Raw genomic sequence first — 15,036 nt, 5'->3', positions numbered from 1 at the left:
CGAATGCACGGAGATAGCAATATAAGATACTAATATAATCAGTTAGCTTGCATAATAATTGAGCTGGTCATAGGAAGCATTCCTGGGCGTCTATATGGTACAAGTTAGCCACAATGGCCCTTTAACAGGGATAACTTAGCTTCTCGGCGAGTATATGATAGGTAGTCTTCTTAGAAAACAATGTGATAAGTCACTGAGCTGTTGAATTAATAAAGCTAGTGCCGGTGGCCTACTAACATATGGCTGCCTGTAAAATCCAAATTAGTCATAATGGGGGCTCAACTTTGGAAGGGAATGACCTAGCTGCTCGAAAGGTACAATTTGTGATATTTTAAACAAAAGACTAAGTCCAATCTAGATGCGTTAGTACTGGATCCAAGTCACAGGGAAGGAGAGTAGTAATAGTAGCTCACTATGCGGCTAATCGCTGGCCTCGGCATGTTGTGGACATGTCGTCGAGATGTACCTGTTATTATTCTGATTAGTGAAATGAGGGCGGAGAATAACTTAGCTGCTTGGTAGGGGATCTATGTGATGATGTACGAATAAAGAATGTCGAAGGGCCTATGCTTCATTAGTATGAATCCATGCTGCCAAAAGAGTAATGAATGACTTAGCCATTCAGTTAGTTCCAGGTTGTTATCTGCATCCGTATTTGGGGAATATCTCCATGTAGAATCTAATTCAGTCGGTTAGTATCTTTCTGTGCATCCGGAATGACCTACCTAATGTGGCATGATATATGAAAATGTATACTCGAATGGGACAATATATGGTGTCATAATCTCTGGATCTCGTTAGTAAGGGAGGTAAAGGGGCGAGGGGTGGGATATCAAAGGACTTAGCCGTAGACAGGTAGTAAATGATGTTCGAATCGGTACTCGTCGTCGGATGCCACGATGCCCTAGTTTGTTATGGTATAAGTTAGCAACGATCATCTTGCGGGTGGGCTCCCACCTGTGATATAAGAAGATATGATAGCGGTATGTAAATGGTCCTAGGTAGAAGTGTTAGCGTCTATCCTGCAAGTGAATGGGAAGGTACTCAGCGAAAGATTAGCAGTCCATATATAGTAGGTGAAGACAGGCGTTGAGCTCTGTCTTGAGCTGGGATGCTCTGCTGATGAGATCAAAAGCGAGGGGCCCAAGATCCATTATATAGACAATCAGATCCAAGACAAAGGGTAGTCCAGCTTATAGTTGTTCCACACAAGTCCTTTGTCGACATCTTCGTCGAGGCTATGACAAAGTGTTTTATCGTGTTTCATGGTTGAAGAAGGTCATTGTCCACAACCGAAGATAAAGAATACTTAGAACGGGTGAAAGACTCGACAATGAAGGCCTTGATACAGCGCATGCTAGCTTTGTTCTATTGTCCGCTGAAACAGCCACCGAGGGTTAAAATAACTCAAGGGGCTCAAGGACCAAGGGAACTGGGGTCAAGAAAGCAACAATGGAATAAAAAGCCTTGTTGGAACATTTAAGGAATTATTTTTGGTTTATGTCCGATCTATGTATATACTGGCTCTATCATTGTAACCCGTCGCAAAACCTTCCAAGGCTGGAATGAGACGACCAAAAAGTACAATAGCAATGTCCATCAGAGCAGATTCTTGTTCACTGCCCAGTTCATACCCGGACGCCATTGACCTCCTCACCTTCAGTAACCTTAGCCGCCTCCCGTTCAGCAGTGCTCATCTGCAGTCCCTGGTCATCCCAGCCCTGGGTGCCCTTCTTATACAGTATCTTCTGCTCTTCCCGGCTAGGCATAGGTCCAGTCTTACCCCGGCGCTGCCGTGAGTCAAGCGTCTCCTCAAGTGAGGCATTATCACCATCCAGAGTGTATCCCTCCAGATCCTCTGTGTGTATCTCCTCGCTGAAAGCGAAAGTGCGGTACTCGGTATTGGACCAGCCGGTGCCTGCGAGAATGAAAAGCGGCATTAGCGTATGATTTCCCCCAATCGTAGGTCAACACATACCCTGGAACTGGCTGCTGTCTTCCCAGTCTTCAGTGAAATAGTGCAGGAAACCGCCGTGCGTGACCATGACAATTTCCTTCTCCGGGCGAGCTTTCAGCCAGCGACGGGCTGCACGAGCGCGTTCTTTGAGGGCTTTGTTGGTCGGCTCGTAGCGACCGGATAGCTTTTTGAGACAAATGTGAGTACACCATGTGCTGAATACTGTCGAGGAAATCCCCAAGTTACAAAAAAGTGAGAAACCTACCTTGTTGTTCCACCCATCTTGCACGAGATCCAGATCAACTCCCGTCTTGAATTCCTCCTTCAGAACAGAAGGATCGCTGCCAGTATCACATGGGACGTCCGAGGTCTCCTGAATATCAGGCAGGGCGATAATTTTCAAGTCCGGATTTGACTCGAAGACCGGCGCAAAGCTCTCGAGCGCAGTGTAGATTGTGCGACGGAGGGGGGAGGCGGTCACCAGGTCGATATTGGGATGGCGGGGGAAGTTCGCGCGCAGTGTTTGGCATTGCTCGTGGCCAAGGTCGGTGAGGACGGGATCTTGGATTACGTGGTTGGCGGTTGACACATTGTGCAGGCCCTGTGATTATCTATTAGATCGCCTGAGCAGAGAAGAGCCATGTTGCGAACCAATTGTCGAGGCTCAGGGAGTGGCTGCGACATAGTCACGATATGGACATACTTGGGCGTGGCGGACGCAGTGGATAATTGGAGCCATGTTCAGTGTTCAAGAGAGTGTCGGAGGTAAACTGATAGATTTGAGGTTAGAGCCTTGCAGGAGTTGCAAATATTGAAAGACGCTGAAAGTGCTTATCGCGGGACGTGGGGTGATAGCGGTGGCTTGAGTAAGGGGCCCCACGGGGGTACTCTCGGGTTGACTTACAGAGTATTTTGCTCCCAAAAGGAATTCACTTGAAATGTAATTGACAGATATGTAAGAGAGACAGATATATCCAATTCAGGGAAGTAAATGTTAAGAGTCATAAACTCCCGGACCCCTGAAGTCCGATTTGGTATAAATTTGCGGAGCGCCACATCATCAAGCGAACCACAGCCCTGCATTGGAGTCCGATGGAGATCTATAAACTGTGATTTGTCTAAACCTCTATAGATGCCTAATAAAAGACCGAGTACTTCATGAGAAATATGCTATTTGCACCATGTGAGAATTCCACATCAATGAAATATAGAACAAATGGGTATGTGTAGGCAAACAATGGAATCTGACAACCTTAGAACCTTTTATGCAACGCCGAATCCTTGGGCATTTTCGAGAGCCTTGTCAAGCTTCTGCGCCAAGGTCGTCTTTGACGAATACTCTGGCAAAAGCAAACGTCCGAAACACGTCAAGCTGGTAGGGAGACGCTAGAAGAACAATCAGTATGACAGTCCGTATTATGGAGGTTATAGAAAGTGGACTCACCAAGTCTCCAACGCCGTTTTTCTGGATTACAAACATAATGCTTGATATCCCGTTGACGGGAACACGGTCACTAGCAGTGACGAATTCAAGTAACTGGGCCCTCTTTTCATTAGGGTATTCCCGGATAATATCCCAGAAGTCACGAATGACACGATGATCAGGACCAAATCCACCCTCGTACCGCGTATGGTTCTCAAGCTCTTCTACGTCAATCGATTGAATGCCTTCTACCACGGTTTTCAGGGCTTCCGGGGAGAAGATGGACAGTGCCGATCGGTCCAGGCATGTGTTGAACCCCCTCTGGAAGGCTTCGAACTGTGGTCGAATCGATTTGTCTGTGAGCCAGAAGATGTAATCCTTGACAAACTGATGTCGATTTTTATTGGTCACAAGAGCAGCCTCCTCCGCTGGGGGTAGAGGGGACTGAAGTGATATGGACTCAGGCATTGGTTTGGCGGTTGGGTCTGAGGCAGGTTCACAGGACATGACATCGGCAGCCTCCTCGACTGCTGTGGGGGTTGGTGATCTCGATATCACAGGGTCACAGTAAGTTGGCACATCGATCCAGGCACTGGAGCCCGCCATAGGAGCCGGAGCGGTGACTTTGGTTTTGCTGGCAAGAGGCCACGCCGCATCACGACTGACCTTCTGCATATCGATTGTCTCTATACTTCCAAAGGCTTCGAAGCTGAACTCGTAAGTCCTTGTGAAAATATCGCCGACATCACCATCTTTCCACGCCAATAATGTGTCGAGCCCTTGACTAAGCTCCGGCCACCCGTCTCGAATGTGGTCCAGATGCTTCACCTTCAGGCCCAACATTTTGCGGTAGAAGGCAGTGGGAAGATTCACGGGGAGGGTCAGGCCGTTGTAAATTGCAATAGACATCAACAGACCGATAAGCTCGAACTTGTAGAGAGGCTCCAACGAGCACGGTTGGAACCAAGACACGCGGTGTCGAGTATCAACTGTGAACATGCCATACGATGGGTCAAATGCTTGACCCATTAGCAAACGGAAGAACTCTTGTTGGACACCACCATGGTCAAGCCCTTCTTCTCCTTCATCCATGCCCATTTGCACCTTCAGGGGTCGCATCAGTTCTCGCTTTTCTCGGCGCCATAATTGGCTCAAGGCGTCGGAGAGAATATCGTCTCGGCGGATAACGAGAACAAGATAAGTGGACATAGATGTTTTCATACGGGTGAGGAGCCGAGGATCATCGGAAACTCGAATAGCGCCGAAGGCAGTCTGAGTGACATGTCTCGTGGTGGTCATAGCAGCTTCATAGGACTTTGTCATGGCAGAGTAGTTCAAAGCACGGAAGTAAATCACGAGAGAAGGCGGAGGGAAAAGGAAGGGATATGATAGGAGATGCATGGTTCGGTTGTTGGGGAGGCCTCCAACCCATGCCACAGGCATATCCAATGGATCTAGCCGCTCCGTGAGAAGAGGTGTATGGAAGTCTTCGGGCAAAAGACCCAATCTAGTCCGTTCCTTGTACATTGAGGCTAGAATCTGAATGGCACCACCGGCTGGGCTGCTACGAGCCATCTCAGGATTACCGTCCCATTCACGCAGGAAAAGAGTCCTAAGCCACTCAACAATGAGGGAGGCTGGGCTAATGGACCCAGCAGGCTCATCGCTTCCAGCGGTATGAGCGATGTGGTGCTCACTAAGATAGTCAACCACGCGGTCCAGCACGCTGACTCTCCGTTGCTTTGGTACGTCTAGACTGTACCCTTGGCGAGCCTTGGAGATTTCATGGTACGCCAGTCGTGCAGTGAGAGCCCGCACAAGGCGATTAATGAGGCGGAGACCTAACTCATGCTCGAACCTGTCCGTCACCTCGATAGCTTGCTGCGCATTCTTCGCAGGCAGCTTGCGCAGGTCCGACAACGAAGCTACAGACCCAGCGGCACGCATGCGAACCACTGCTTTCCAAGTCCCCAGGTCAATTTTAGGTACAAAGCTGACCAAAGCGAACAAGGCAATCGTGGCAATGTAGGCGGCATCGGGATCCGACAGATGATCTTCACTCGCAGATTCAGAGATACGTCGGGGGACGACCTGAGGGGCCGCAGGTCCTGTCATGGTCGAACTGCGAGATGATCGGCGGGATGGCCGTCCAGAAGAGGTAAACCCCCGCGGGGGAACAAAGAGCTTGTCCAGAGAGCTCCATAGGCTATCTAGTGCAATATCCCATGGGCAAATCGTAAATAGGCGCTGCAGCGACAAACGCAGACGGGAAACATCCAGGCGACTGAACGGAGCCCCGGTCATATCTGTTGACTCGCTACTAAAGGAGCGCAAAATCTGACTGGGGCTGCTAAACACGAAAAACGCACTTTGAGCAATGAACGGAAATACTTTACGCTGACGCATAGTTGCAAAACGCCAATCCGGCTGTTCAAAGCTGCCAGCACACTGGATACGATCAAGTTCTTCCTCCCAGCAATCAGCATCTTCCGCAGATCCAATCATGACCTGTGACAGACCATCGATGATCTCAGGGGTAAGATGAGTGACCGTCTGAGCGAGCGGGATCATGTCTGGCAATTTTTGAACAGGAGCTTGCTTTGTTTTGCGCTCACTGGGAGAGTGGGTAACCGAAGGAGGGAGAGGGCGAAGAGGAGGCATCGGCTCCCTGCTCCTCTTACTATTGATAGGAGATATCTCACCCAGCAGCTTCTGGCTATCCCAGGAGACACGTCGTGGGTTTTTCCGGTGTTCCTTCAGAGGAACTGAATCGACGTCGCCAATTCTTCCGCGGTGCTTTTGCGGACGGTGCTTTAACGCTGGTGGTGAGGGTAAGCTAACAAACTCATCAGAGGAAGTCACTGGGAGCTTCTTATTAAACTCAGGTTTCTTTTTATTGTCAAGGCTTGAACGTGGACTCTGGCGCCAATGGTCAATCTCGGAGACTGATAGTCGTTTGACGTGTTGGTTCTGAAACTTGAGCTCGACCGCGGAGGTTTGAGATGCTGGTGTTCGAGATGAAGGGGTACGAGGTTGAGAGTCAGGCTGGCTCACAAGTGTGGAACCTCCTGGAATTTTGAGATCGCTGCCTGGAGCTTTATCGGCATGGCAGTGGTGCTTCTCAGCAGTAGACGGATGGTTTGCGGCTCCCGGTGCAGACGCTTCGGACTTTGGCTCCAACGTATCCGGAGCACGGCGAAGGGGAAGCCATTCGACCATACGGAGTGAGATTGTATCAAAGAGGTTCTGGGTAAAAGACTTGGGGTCTTTTAGTTGTTGCTCCGCAGTATGGTCGAGATCCCGAATATAGCTGCTACCAGTACGAGTTTGGGACGAAGAACTCTCTTCTTTCACTTTAGGCACGGCTGATCTATTTTGCGAAGGCTTGGAAGCGTCGCCGGCTGGGTGGTATTCATCGTACTGTTCCGGTCTTGGCGACCTGTTGGCGGCTGCGGTCTGTGCTTCAAGTGTACGGGTTCGGCGCAGGGAAATCCGATGGTAATCTTCTGCTGTCAATTGCGGTGGAGGCTTAGGCACATTCAGACATAAACCGGTCTCCGGGTCGTCCAAGCTGGCGAGGTAGCATGCCAGGGTCCTGGCACTCAGTTCCGTGTATCGACGATATGGACCTTCACTGAGTCTTCGGCGATGACTGGCACATGTGGAGGTTCTACATCCTGGATCGTCACAGCCGTGAAGCAGTTGAGCTTTGTACCTTTTCCGCCAAACCAATTAGTGTCATTCGTTGTTAGGAGGTCGAAGCCCAGCGTTTGAAGTTCCACTCACCTGCGCACTAAGCCGTTGAACTTTCGCCTTCGATCATCGCGATACTGTGGTAACACTTTTGAGGGGTCGGATACCTCAATAGTATTCTGCGTGAGCGCATCCGGTGCGTTTGGTGGAAGCTTTGACCGATAACTGTCAGTTCGCCCGCCGGGGGATCGCGCGATGCCTGGGTCGTCGATGGAACCTCCGCGGGGCCTTGTCATTTTCAATAGAGTAGCATATCTGACGGTGCGAGGACAGTTGTATGCGAGGATGAGGGCTAGTGACGTTCTCGTTTTCACGCGTTGAATGAATGCGACCAAGACTAGCTCACCCGATAACGTAGTAAGACCATGATGCCTCAGGCGAATTATATCCACTTTTAGGGTCGGAGGTCTCGGAAGTCAAATAATCCGGCGGACCTTGGGTTACTCAGCCCAACAGCCTTTTTGCGGGTTACTAAGCCGTTTACGATACCCACGCTTACCGGAATAGTACTAGTACCATTTTCAGAGGGGCTTAGTCGATAAGAAACACCAAGGTTCAGAGATCAACTCCGGACAAGCCTATCGAGTGCATAAAGACTCAGTCGCAGGCCTATTTCCTTGCGAAGATTCTTCTCCTTTACATCCATCTGGGTCTCATCACTTTCATTTACTTTGATCATCAATCTACATTCAGATTATCAAAAAAATCATTGAAATCGGGCCAAGGCAGAGCCTTCATATGTACCCCGCCTACAAATATTCATCCCACAATCCACAGGGAAAGCCCGTCCTTTCAACCACCCACGACTCTCAAAAAACCACCGATATGTCGTCGACCAACCAAGACGCAGCCTCGCTGCAATACACTTGCAACACCTGTCTTGTCGCTTTCCAACGCAGCGATGCGCAGAGAGATCATATGCGCAAAGACTGGCAGTAAGTCTTGAATTTCTTTTTTTTTTTTTTTTTTTTTTTTTCAGTCGTTTTGTTTTGTTTTTGTCTTTCTTTGGTCGACTTCCTAAGCTGATTTGACCTAGTCTATATAACATGAAGCGTCGTATCGCTTCCCTGCCACCAGTCACCCTCGAAACTTTCAACGAAAAAGTTCTTGCCGCGAAAGCTACATCCAACGAGGCCGCCGCCAAGGCGTCGTATGAAAACACTTGCCATACTTGCAACAAGGCATTCTACAGCGAAAACTCGTACCGAAATCACATCAACAGCTCAAAGCACAAGCAACGTGCGGCTAGCCTACGTAAAGATGGAGATGCTGCCTCCGTCCAGAGTTCCGCTTTCTCTCTCGGCGAGCCCGTGACCAAGCCCGACAATGACGTCAGCAAGGTCACCGAGGGCCTCAAGACTGCTACCATTGATGAAGAAGAAGATGAGGATATGGAATCTGATATCAAAAAAGACGAGTTCTTGCCGTCTCGCTGCCTCTTCTGCAAAACCGACTCAACTGATATTCACACCAACGTGGACCACATGCGCATCGACCACGGCATGTTCATCCCCGAGCAAAAATATTTGGCGGATCTCGATGGCCTCGTGAATTATCTCTACCGAAAAATTACCGAAAACTTTGAGTGCCTTTACTGCCACGCCATCAAGAACGATGCACAAGCCATCCAAACCCACATGCGCGACAAGAGCCACTGCATGATTGCTTTCGAGTCCGAAGAAGAGCAAGTTGAAATCGGTCAATACTACGATTTCCGGAGCACCTACTCTGATGATGAGGATGAATCCACTGCCGAGAGCGGCGGCGTCAAGGTGAACGACGATGGAGACGACCAAGGTTGGGAAACCGAGAGTTCCGCCTCCTCCATCGACGAGGACGATCTCGACTCATACCGAAACGCAGCAGGTGCCTACGAGGCAGACTACGAGCTCCACCTCCCATCTGGAAAGAGTGTCGGTCATCGTTCACTTGCCAAATACTACAGACAAAATCTCCACAAATACCCCACAGCCGCTGAACGAGCTGCCCGCCAGCTTGCCATTGCGAACGGAGAAATCGAGGAAGAACAGCCCCGCGGCCGCACCAGCCATCACCGCGCTCTTACCACTCGTGCCAACGGTGGCATGGGCCTGATTAAAGCCACTGAAGAACAAAAGGAAGCTGCTCTCACTGCCGAGCGCCGCGAGAGAACTCGTGCCCTTCGCCAAGAGAACCGCTACGTTGCCCGCGTCCAAAGAGCCAACAATCACCAGAAGCACTACCGGGTATGTTCGACATCTACTCTTCTTTACTTTTGCAAAGCTAATTTCCCCACTAGGATCCCCTTCTGCAATGATCGCTTCATCACAGCACCAACGGGAAATCATACCAATCGACCAGTTTTCATTCACGGCATCGTCTTTTCGATGTCACCAACGAAACATTCGCCAATACCCGCAATACACCGACAACCATCGCAGCTCTCAGGCTTGCACGCTCGTTCCTCCCGTGCCACGAGCTGCTCGACTTTTGGCAACCCTCGAGCTTTTGCAAGCCCTTCGATTCAGCACCGAAACAACCAAGTGAGGTACTCTTTCCGAGCCGGGCCATTTTCTCAAAAGAGTTTTTCAACCCGGTCGGTTTTAACGAGGCCTCACGGAACATTGGACAACTTTATGACGGACGTCTTATGGATAGCGATTACATGTTGCATATACCTTTTTTTAACAGCTGTCGTCATTGCCTCGTCATCTCTTCCTGTTATCTGGGGGAATTTGGAAATAGCGTTCATGTATATAGTCTCATAAAACCAAAGCAAATGTGCTCAATATCTGTGTCTTGAGGCATCAATTGATGTTGTTATGTAGCTGTAACCGCCTGTATGTTGGCCTATTCTGAGATCGATATCCCCACCCACGTCGCATTTAAATATAACACTGCTTTCCAAGATAGACTAGAAGACCTGTCACTGAAATTTACCTGCCTATAAAGAGTTCGCGCGGTATATCAAATTCCCACGCGAATTAAGGTGTTTTTGGCTTCATAGTTGGCATATACAGTTACAAAGCAATGCAAACACAATAATTGTGGTAGTAGGAATGTCTTTTTATTGAACTAACTAACGGCTCATCGAAGTAACGGCTGGTCCTCTGAGGGGCCGTCATCAGACTTCGAAGTTTTCCCATGCTTCTTTCGGCGGCGCTTCTTTTTGGATTTTGTGTGGCCGCCGTCGGGGTTTTCTGATTTTGCGTCGTCGGTATCATGGACTGAACGATCGGTAGGGTGGTGTTCACGATGGTGATGGTGGCCGGATGGATGGGTTTCACCTTCTGAAGAGCTGGTGCAATTTGCATGAAGGACAACTTTGCGAATACCGTTGACATCCACGACCTGTTCTGTGATGCTTCCACTGCGCGCCGGTCCGCGGTGGTGGTAGATAAAGCCTGGTGTACCAGACGATTCAACACTGCCTTCGTCACTACTAGCCTTCCGCGTCGACCCAGAACGCGGTTGGTTTTCGGAATCGTCGCGTAAGGCAACACTACTGGCCGTCTGCGTCGACCCAGAACGCGGTTGGTCTTCATGTTCCTCACGGACAGCCTCGGGAATGGAGACTTGGGGAAGGTCTTTGTATTGCTGAGCACCGGTGCCTTTGCTCACACTGTCATTTGAAGCCATGGTGCCGTAGCCAAGTTTGAGAGCATGTGCACCATCTTTGGCGTCTGTGCCAGCGGAGTTGAGCAAGCCCGCGCCTATGCCACCTTGGTATCCAGTGGAAGAAGGTATGAGCCTTTGGGAGTCGGAGGTGCTTTGTCCGGACTCAAAGTCGGTTTGTGCGGAACGGGACGGAGAGGTGCTGTTACGCTTGATCTTGACGGCATGGTAACGGGTTTGGCGCGGCCTACTGGCCAGGTTCGAGGGCCCAAGATGTTTTAGGTGTTCTCGAATCTCATCTGTGGTGCCGACTTGTGTGACACTTTCATTTGGTGCGTCGGGATTAATGTCGGTATTAGTTTTGCGAAGTTGGAAGCGGGGAAGAGGTGTTTCCACGGAACTGCGGCGTCGAATCAAATCAGAAGGCTTGGGGAGAGATGAGGGTTGCGTGGGATCCACGTCAATCAAGTCGCCATCGGTGATAATAGAGGCATTCAAAGGAGGCTCTTCGACGATCTTGCCTTTGGCAACACGAGACTTGGGGGCAGGTGTCATTCGTCGGATGGCTTTGTGGACATCAATGAAGACGTCGGATTCGTCGATGATTTCTTCTCCGATCAGTTCTTCAATAACATCTTCCAGGGTGACAACTCCAAGAGCGCCACGATCCTCACTAGGATATTCAGAGACAAGAACCATATGGGACTTGCCCTCTTGGAAGAAATTGACAATATCCAGACAGCTCGTTTCAGGGCGTGTTTCAGGAAGTGTAGCCAAAGCAAAATCGCGGACCCGTTTGCAGTCTTCCGGGTCGTATGTAATAAGCATCTTGACAAGGAGCATGCCAACAAAATTCATCGGATTCTCAGGAGCGTGGATGGGAATGCGGGAATATCCTTGGGAAAGAATGTGGTCCATCGTGCGTTCGTCCAAGACAGTGTCGGCAGACATAGTGAAGACATCTTCCATTGGTGTCATGATGCTGCCGACCGACTTCTCTTTGAGGTCGAGAACTGCACTGATAATGGTCACTTCATCAGAGTTGAGTTGCTCTCCGGCTTCGCCCAAGGTCTTGTGGAGTGTGACCAGCGTTTTCAATCCGGCCTTTTTGTAGATGGTACCATGGTCCTCTCCGAGGAGCCTATCCAGCAATTTTGCGATTGGCCAGGCGACTGGGGACATGATATACATCAAGACCAAGACGCAAGGTGCCATCCAGGCACCGATGGGAAGACCGTAACGAACGCAAATGGACTGTGGAACAATCTCACCGAAGATGACAATCAAAGCGGTGCTCCCTAGCACCGCCGGCCAACCACCACCGAGTGTTCGGTCAAGGACGATGGGTAAGGTTTCGTTTGTGATAACATTGCTAAGGAGGAGGGTGACAAGAACCCAATGCTTTCCATGGTTCAAGAGATTGAGAACGCTGGTAGCATTTTTTCTTTCGTGTCCTTCGCCGGATGTCTTGATGACTTGGAGATAAACTTCATCCTGTACGACGAAATAATCATGTATGTCAGCATGGTTCATCGGGGAGTTTTTAGCCGGATTGGAAGAAGAAAACTGACCTGTCCCATCAAGGCAATCGTAAGACCCGCAAATGCGCCGCCGCTCAAAACAAGGGCAGCTGAAAACCCCAAGTAAAGCCATAAACTCGGATCGCTCGGTTCCTTCGGTGGTTCTGTGTCGCGGGATGACAGAAAAAGTGGTGAGAAGATAGGCGCAGCAGTGGTGAAAGGAACTTGCGATATGGCGAGTAGGAGAAGCTTGGCCAGACTCAGCATCAATGGCCGAGCGGCAAACGAGCGGTATGATGAAGAATTCATAAGAGTATGAGTGATCAACGGGACATGCTGTGATGTAAGGGTAATGACCGTCGGTCGCGGCCGGGAGGGGCAAATCACAGATGGGACAAATGGGACAGATGGGGCAGATGGGGTCCTGGGGCAGATGGAAGGGGGATGGGGAAATAGACGAATACAACAAGGAGGAAGGAACGAGAGGGAGAAGGAGGACCTTGGAAAGGGTAGAAGACCTGAGGAAGCACTGGGCGGAGGACAGAGTGAGCAACCAACCAGCAGGATGCCGGAGATTGGAGATTGGAGATTGGAGGTCGGCAGGCCGGGACGATTGATTAATCAGCGTCGAGCTCAAAGTTGCTCACCGCCTGGTTGATGTCCGCCGTTCGGAAATCTGCCAGCTCTTGGCGAAGCTGGCTGTTTGTGCCTTCCACCTCTTCAGCCTTGCCTAATACCTTGTCATTATCGTCGACAAGATCCATGATGGTGTTAACATGGCGGTCCATTTCCTCTTTAAGGCCTTGATTTTGCTGTCCGAGGTCTCCAATTTCCTCTTGAAGGTCTTCAATATCCTCTTCAAGGCGCTCCTTCTCACGCTCAAGTTTATTCTTCTCACGCGAAAGAGTGCGCTTCGTAGACTGCAGCTTCTTGTACTTATTTTGCAGTCTCTTGCCGGCTTTTTCATGATTGCCGCTCACTCGTTTAAGCTTGGCAACCTCGGTAGTTTCTCTTCGTAACTCTTCCTCCTTGACCCGTAGGTCAGCGGTAGTCTTGGCGTTGGCAGCGCGCAGCTGGACCAGGTCCGCTTCCTTGGAAGCGATGTCTTTTTCCAGGGCTTTCTCTGTCTTGCCCATTTCCAAGGTCGTGTCAAGCCTCTCGGCCAGCACAGCGTTTGCCGTCGCTTCCTTGAATTCCGCTGTTGTATTCGCCAATCTCCGCTCGTAGTCGGCCTTGGCTGCCATCAGCTTCTCTTGGTGAGCCTGCTCCAGCAAATTGACACGCTTCCAATGCTCCTTGTCAGCAAACACCATTGTGCTCTGCACGGCATCCTGCACTTGCTGCTGGGCCAGCTCATTGGGGATGTCGTGAGGCGCCTGGGTCTGCTGCTTGCGGAGGAGGGATGCGTTCTCCTTGCTGAGCGCGGTGACGGCGGCGCGAAGAGTCTCAAGCTGGTCAGATGTGCGGGCCACATAGCTCTCGAATCTGACCTGCTTCGACTCCCACGCCGCATTGACAATCGCCACCTGCGCAATGGCAGTCAACTTCTTGCCCGGCCGACCACGTTCCACCTTCCGAACTCCGTATTTTTTGGCCGGGGCCCAACGAGGACGTCCCTTCCCGCGAACGGGATTTTCCAGGGCCTGCTGCTGTAGGTCTTCCAGGTCCTCGAACTTGCGCCGCCACTGGCGGCACTCGACGAGGGCCCGATCCTTCGCGAGCAGGGATTCCTTGATACGCCGGGAGACTGTCGCCAGTTGGGAGTTCAGGTCTCGGACCTTCCTTTCATGGCGTTTCTGCTCGTTCTCCCGGTGTATCTCGGAATCACGAACTCGTGCCTCCGTGCCACGGAGCTGCTGCTCCAAAGACCCCACCTGGGCTCTCATCTGATTAATTTCTTCGGCCGAAGCCTCGGTGGCTTTGGCCACAGCCACAGAGGCTTCGGCCAACAAGGCTGCTGCTGCTGCTTGCAGCAGACCAAAGAGCCATGCACGGGGACTATTCTGTGTTAGCCTGAATACTTCACAGGGTATCTCGATGGGTATCTGGATGGGTATCTGGATGGGTATCTGGGTGGGTATCTGGATGGAATTTTGGCAAGGCATTTTTGCCAACATTTTTGGTGTCATGAGACATGACCCACACGTTGGCCGGATGGGACATAGGAGGGACGAAACCTCGTAAACTTACCTGCTAAAATAGCATGTCCCCACCACAAACACGGTGGCTCCGACGACAACACTTCCAACTAGGTAGAAGAGCTCGTCATAGTAGTATGCGGCCATGGCCGCGAACGACAAGAAGAAAAAAAGAGTAGACAGGGTCATTCTTCAAGATTTCAAAACAAAAAAAGCTTTGGATGGTACGAAGATGGGAAGAAAGAAGAAAAGAAAAAAGGAAGAGAAAACAAAACCGGAGGTTGAAGTTTTCAGAGCAGTCCTACACGTTACGTTCCTTCCTTACTGACCCATTCAAACAAGGCAGCCTTCAGGCATCCCCTCCAAAACAAATAAGTAGAATAGTACCAATCAATGGTCTTTTGATACAATAGCATACATACTATACTACCTAGGCATCTACATTGTGGATTATTGTGGAGTTGTAGATTCAATAGATTAAGCTTTGCGGCCCGTGTGGGGTACATACATGCATAACCCGACGGGACTATCGGCCCGACGTCACGAACCTTGCACAAAGCTTGCCAACCTTGGAACACGGCCGTTCTCACTATCACCCCTGGCCCTTTTTTACCACTGAACCAGGCCCATTTTGACCGGAAAGTAATGCTT

At 50.4% G+C, this 15,036-nt stretch overlaps 4 protein-coding genes across 4 annotated transcripts; 1 reads left to right on the top strand and 3 right to left on the bottom strand.

Annotated features, from left to right (window-relative positions):
* Window positions 1–1,628: 1,628 nt before the first annotated feature.
* Window positions 1,629–2,696, bottom strand: N7525_001474 (uncharacterized protein; the record flags this gene model as incomplete). The annotated part of the gene is made up of 4 exons (XM_002557877.1): window positions 1,629–1,918; window positions 1,979–2,141; window positions 2,223–2,558; window positions 2,661–2,696. 4 exons carry the CDS (start codon window positions 2,694–2,696, stop codon window positions 1,629–1,631), a joined length of 825 nt encoding a protein of 274 aa, XP_002557923.1.
* A 524-nt stretch (window positions 2,697–3,220) lies between these two features.
* On the bottom strand, window positions 3,221–7,369 carry N7525_001473 (HECT domain protein; the record flags this gene model as incomplete). Its single annotated transcript, XM_002557878.1, has 3 exons — window positions 3,221–3,343; window positions 3,402–7,095; window positions 7,167–7,369. The coding sequence occupies 3 exons, from the start codon at window positions 7,367–7,369 to the stop codon at window positions 3,221–3,223; spliced, it is 4,020 nt and encodes a 1,339-aa protein (XP_002557924.1).
* Window positions 7,370–7,871: 502 nt separating this feature from the next.
* On the top strand, window positions 7,872–9,429 carry N7525_001472 (putative C2H2 finger domain protein; the record flags this gene model as incomplete). The annotated part of the gene is made up of 3 exons (XM_061211911.1): window positions 7,872–8,068; window positions 8,170–9,358; window positions 9,412–9,429. 3 exons carry the CDS (start codon window positions 7,872–7,874, stop codon window positions 9,427–9,429), a joined length of 1,404 nt encoding a protein of 467 aa, XP_061071137.1.
* Window positions 9,430–10,199: 770 nt separating this feature from the next.
* Window positions 10,200–14,574, bottom strand: N7525_001471 (putative DUF21 and CBS domain protein (Mam3); the record flags this gene model as incomplete). The annotated part of the gene is made up of 5 exons (XM_002557880.2): window positions 10,200–12,221; window positions 12,299–12,671; window positions 12,712–12,776; window positions 12,895–14,245; window positions 14,438–14,574. 5 exons carry the CDS (start codon window positions 14,572–14,574, stop codon window positions 10,200–10,202), a joined length of 3,948 nt encoding a protein of 1,315 aa, XP_002557926.2.
* Between the last annotated feature and the right edge of the window lie 462 nt (window positions 14,575–15,036).

The sequence above is a fragment of the Penicillium rubens genome (assembly GCF_028828025.1).
Source record: "Penicillium rubens strain IBT 27055 chromosome Unknown utg000001l_segment0_segment0, whole genome shotgun sequence".
NCBI classification, from domain to species: Eukaryota; Fungi; Ascomycota; class Eurotiomycetes; order Eurotiales; family Aspergillaceae; genus Penicillium; species Penicillium rubens.
This window is presented reverse-complemented; position numbering and strand designations above follow the sequence as displayed.